At 54.0% G+C, this 4,535-nt stretch overlaps 2 protein-coding genes across 2 annotated transcripts, besides 8 other annotated features; both read right to left on the bottom strand.

The window, feature by feature from the left end:
- Positions 1–73: a sequence feature (GA-rich).
- Positions 74–818: 745 nt separating this feature from the next.
- Positions 819–910: a sequence feature (A-rich).
- A 149-nt stretch (positions 911–1,059) lies between these two features.
- Positions 1,060–1,103: a sequence feature (GA-rich).
- Positions 1,104–1,115: 12 nt separating this feature from the next.
- Positions 1,116–1,204: a microsatellite.
- Positions 1,205–1,522: 318 nt separating this feature from the next.
- Tco025E_09178 (RNA-binding protein UBP-2) lies at positions 1,523–2,017 on the bottom strand (the record flags this gene model as incomplete). Its single annotated transcript, XM_029376003.1, has 1 exon — positions 1,523–2,017. The coding sequence occupies one exon, from the start codon at positions 2,015–2,017 to the stop codon at positions 1,523–1,525; it is 495 nt and encodes a 164-aa protein (XP_029223881.1).
- Positions 2,018–2,181: 164 nt separating this feature from the next.
- Positions 2,182–2,200: a microsatellite.
- Positions 2,201–2,340: 140 nt separating this feature from the next.
- Positions 2,341–2,384: a microsatellite.
- A 32-nt stretch (positions 2,385–2,416) lies between these two features.
- On the bottom strand, positions 2,417–3,862 carry Tco025E_09177 (uncharacterized protein; the record flags this gene model as incomplete). The annotated part of the gene is made up of 1 exon (XM_029376002.1): positions 2,417–3,862. One exon carries the CDS (start codon positions 3,860–3,862, stop codon positions 2,417–2,419), a length of 1,446 nt encoding a protein of 481 aa, XP_029223880.1.
- Positions 3,863–3,886: 24 nt separating this feature from the next.
- Positions 3,887–3,942: a sequence feature (A-rich).
- A 99-nt stretch (positions 3,943–4,041) lies between these two features.
- Positions 4,042–4,065: a microsatellite.
- Positions 4,066–4,535: the final 470 nt, after the last annotated feature.

Below are 4,535 nucleotides of genomic sequence, written 5' to 3'. Positions count from 1 at the left end.
TCTTCTCCTCTTCGCTTCTTTTTTGTTTCTTCTACTATCATTTCTTCTTACTTTTTTGTTTCTTTTTTTTTTCCGTCGTTGTTTTGAGTTTGTGACTTTTTTTTTCTGCTCAGAGGGTTGGCTTTCTTCTGTTGCCGTGTGTACGGAGGGCGAGGTGCGCGGAACAGACTCCACGCATGCGTGTATTTGCTGGTCTGCCTGCTTAGATGGTTCCGTTCCACCCTCTCGCCCAGTGGCGCGGGGGGACGTGATGTTATTGCCCCCCGTCCTGCACATCGAGGGAAAAATAAGTTCCTTTTTTTTTTTTTGACAGTCCGACACATTTGCCGGCGGGCACGGCTATGCGCAGAAAGACGCACACAGCTGCGTGCCCGTGGACAACGTATCAAGTAGCAACAACCAAAATAAACAAGAAGAAAATCGATACGTCACAAAAGACGGATGGTCCTTTGTAAAGTGCGGGGGGGTGGCTCTTACTGCAGAAACAATGGCACTGGTGCCGAGCGCGGTGTTGCGCTGGGGGACAGGTCTGTCGGGAGGGGCGGCGGTGTGGGTAGGCACCAGAGAACACGGCAAAATACAGTTGTCTATAGCACCGAAGGAGCGACGAAGAAATAAAAGGGAAAATAAAGTGCGAACGATTCATAAATGACACCACTCCCGCTGTAGTTACATGTAGCGTCTTCCGTTTACTGTGTTCGTCACGCCCTCCCCACCATTAACCTCCAAAACGAAAAGAAAAGCAAAACCAGTTCCCTATTTCCACATCACCATCCGCCTCTGCCCGCATAGAGCACTCTCATTCGCCCCTCCCGGAGCGTCTTCGTTCCGTTTTTTTTCTTTTCGTTTTTTATCTTTCTTTTTCTTGTAGTTCTTTTTTTCTTTCCTGTTTTGTTTTGTTTTTTCCTTTTCTCTTTAGCTCTTCCCCTATGCTTTTCTTCAATCCCTTTTTTTTCCCCCCTCTTCTTCTTCTTCTTTTTTTCAGTTTGCTTTCTGTAGGAAAAAGGGAGAAATATATAGAGAGGTCTTCATTATTTCACCTCCTCCGCTTTCTGTGGCCCTTCTACTTTCCTTTTCCTTCTTTTTTTTTTTTCCTTCTCCTTCCCTCATCGGCTATACAGACAAGGAATATATATAAATATATATATATATTTATTTACATGTATAGATAGATAGAAAGATATAGATAGATATAGATATGTATGCGTAGCCTTTTCTTCTTCCGTTGTGTGCGTGTGTGGGGGGAGGGTGGGGGGAAAAGGGCGAGGGAGGGGGGGGAGGGTGGAGGAGGGAAAGCCGTCCCCCAGCCACGCTCCCGCGCCAGATTTGCCCCACATGTGTACATATACAATTACCTACGGCGACGCATTACACATCTATACCACGTATAGCCCGAGTCCTCACAAAACTAAAAGCAAAAAAGAAAAAGAAAAAACACACACAAACACACACGAGAACAAATAAAACAAAATTCCCTCATTATACACGCTCGTTCCCACACAAGTGCGAGGACAGACGGAATCTACTGCTGTGGCATAGACGGCACAGACTGTGTCATCACATAAGGGTTTTGCATAGTCATCATCTGCTGCTGCGCGTAGGGGTTTGCGGCGGAAGGATAAGCCCCATAGCCGCCGTAAGCGCCGTACCCACCGTAGGCTCCAAACCCAGCGCTCACGCCGTTACGGTTCCGTTGGTGGCCACTCGCCGCCAAAGCTACCTTCAACCGCTTGTTGAGAATGCTGAAGCCGTTCAACCCGGCGATCGCCTGTTGGGCACTCGAAGCACTCTGAAACTTCACAAATCCGTAGCCACGGCTCTGCCGCGTCTCACGGTCGCAGACAATCTTGACCGACTCAATGGGCCCATAGCGTTCGAACAGCTGCCGCAGCTGTACCTCGTCCACCGTCGTGGGAATGTAGTTCACCATGAGGTTGCGCAGCAAATCGGGCTCCGGGTTCATCTGCGGCTGCTGCAGTTGCTGCTGTGGAGAGTAGTATTGCATTTGTTGAGACATGGTGGTGAGTAATACCCCACTTTATTGGCGTTATTTATTCTTCTTGTTTGGTTCGCTCTTTTTCTATTTTCGTGTTCTTGCGGTCTCCTTCCCGGCTCACGTGAAGCGTGTGTGCAAACGACCCGTAGTGACCCACAAAAATAGCCCCTTGAAAGGGCGCCAGGAAAAAAAAGAAAAAAAAAACAGAGACTGAGTTAATAAATAACAAAGCCAAATGGCGACATGCAACCCGGCAGACACGTACGAAAGATGCCTACTACGGGTAGACCAACGCAGCGTCATTCCGTCCTCCCTCACCCCTGGTCGCTCCTGCGCTCACTCGCTCTCTCTGTGTGTGTATGCGTGTGTATGTATGTCCGTCTGTCTGAGCAGGGCCCATCTTCGCTCAAGCGTGTTGTCTCAAGAAGAGGTGCGTTGTCGCTGCTGCTCCTCATGCAGGGCAATGGTAAGCTCCTCCACCGGTCGCAGAAAACTCAGCAAATTCTGCACCCACTCTTGCAAAGAAGAGGCTAACGCCTCTGAAGTTCGGTTGTGCAGTGCATCGCATTCCATTAACGTGCTGCCTGGCGTGGCCTCGTCGCCCCCCTGAAGGGCGTGAAGCACGTCGTCTTGAAGCTCCTTTTGTACGCGTGCACACTCCTGAGTGAGCCCCACAAGCTGCCGCTGGAGGGCAGCCTGGCTTTCCTGCTCCTCCTCAATGCGCTCATGCAACTGGGTAAACTCTGCCACGTACGCCGCATCCTTCGCACACAGGAACTCGCGAACCTCCCGCGCCCGCAGTGGTGGCGCGTGGCGCGTCCCCACCTCACACATCGCTCCCGCACTTTCCGTGGCCATCGGTTGTTCTACGGAGGGGGTTAAAAGGGCACGATCGACCCGACGCAAAAAGGCGAGTGCCACCTCTCTGTCGTGGCCGCCAACGCCTCCTTCCTCTTCCTTCTCCTCGAGAAGCGCGGCAACGGCGTCGGCAAGGTAGTGCATTGAGATCCGGTGGCCGCCCGCGAGTCCGCCCGCCCCCTCCTCCCCCTCGCCAAGCAACATGAACTCCAGCAGCGAGAGCGCGAGACGACGGTCCTCCTTCAGGTCCGCCTGCGCCGCGGCCCCTGTGACGGCGTGCAGCGGCAACAGCTGACGCGCTACCCAAGGAATAAGCTCCCGATCCAGCTGCCCTCCCACGACGGCGCCCGCCGCAGCCGTTCCCTTCGCCTGTGGTGAGGCGGGAATAGCAAAGGGAGAAAGGCGCGGCCCCACGCGGCGCATGACGTTTCGCGCCGTGATGCGGGCCACGCGTTGGATGCTTGGCACCCCGGTGGGCTCATTGCCGCGCGGCAGGCACCCAAGGAGCTCCAGAAGGCACAGCAGCAGACGCCACCCCTCCTCATCCAGCGCCTCAAGTGGGGCATGCTTCACCACCAAAATTGTGAGTTGAAAAAGCGCCGCCAGCACCGGCGATGAAAACGGCGGCCGATAGGAGAGCAGCGTCGAAAGCGTGCGGAGGTTCGTGAGGGAGGCACGCAGTAGAAGAGAATTCGGCGCCGCCTGTGCATCCGCGGCGGAGGCGACAGGGAATTCGTTGTACGCCGCCAAGACAATCTCCACCGCATCCAAGATCAGCACCTCCACGTCCGGCACAGAGCCTTTTGCCGCGCCACCTGCGCCCTCGGGCCGCGGTGGGCACGCGGCAAGTCTACAGAGCAGCGTTGCCGCGTCACCCGAAGCGTGAATGACATCACAGCCAGCAGCGGAGGCCACCATGAAGAGGGCTGCGTCAAAAGCTATGCGAACACCCGTAACCGGGCTATGCGGCGGCCTCGTAACGGGGGTGACGCCTCCACCGCGCACCATTGGCGTACGCGCAGATGTCCTTCGCTTTCTTTGATTTTTTTCTTCTTTAATGTACTTTCCTTCCTTCCTTCGTGTCTTTCGTGCAACACGAAGCAAAACTTCACCGCCCTCAGGCAGGACGCCGCTCCTGCCACGCCCCGCTTAACCCACGAAGGAACATCAAGGTAGACGGAAAAAGGCACACACACACACACACACACACAAAAGGCGCACCCATGTCACCGAGAGCAGAGACAAAAGACGCTGGGCAGTAGAATACAGTGAGGGGCAGTGCAAATAATAATCGTAACAAAAATAATCATAGTACCAAGAGGGTGAGGAAGGAAGTAACGAGGGAAAAAATCCATCACAAAAAAAAACATGAACTGAAGTACTTATGTGTGGGTGGGTGTGTGCGTGCAGAGCGGCAGTAGCGGCGCGAACTCCCTCAGGTGGGACTTTCTAGTAGACTGCCCCTCTGCGAGTGCATCTTCCCACCCCCACCCCCGTCTCTCCTCCCTGCGCCGCACAACTGCAAACGAGGGGGTCCCGCCCACTGCCGATGCACAAAGAGCCCAACAGTACGAGGGAGAAAGATTTTTTTTTGTCCCCCACAACGCGTCCGTGGGCACATTGGACGGCAACGACAAGAATACATGAACAAAAAAAAACGGGCGAGAAGGGAGGAGCTGCA

The sequence above is a fragment of the Trypanosoma conorhini genome, assembly GCF_003719485.1.
Source record: "Trypanosoma conorhini strain 025E chromosome Unknown Tco_14.4_contig_01006, whole genome shotgun sequence".
NCBI lineage: Eukaryota > Euglenozoa > Kinetoplastea > Trypanosomatida > Trypanosomatidae > Trypanosoma > Trypanosoma conorhini.
Note: the sequence above shows the minus strand (reverse complement) of the source record. Positions and strands in the feature narration are given on the sequence as shown.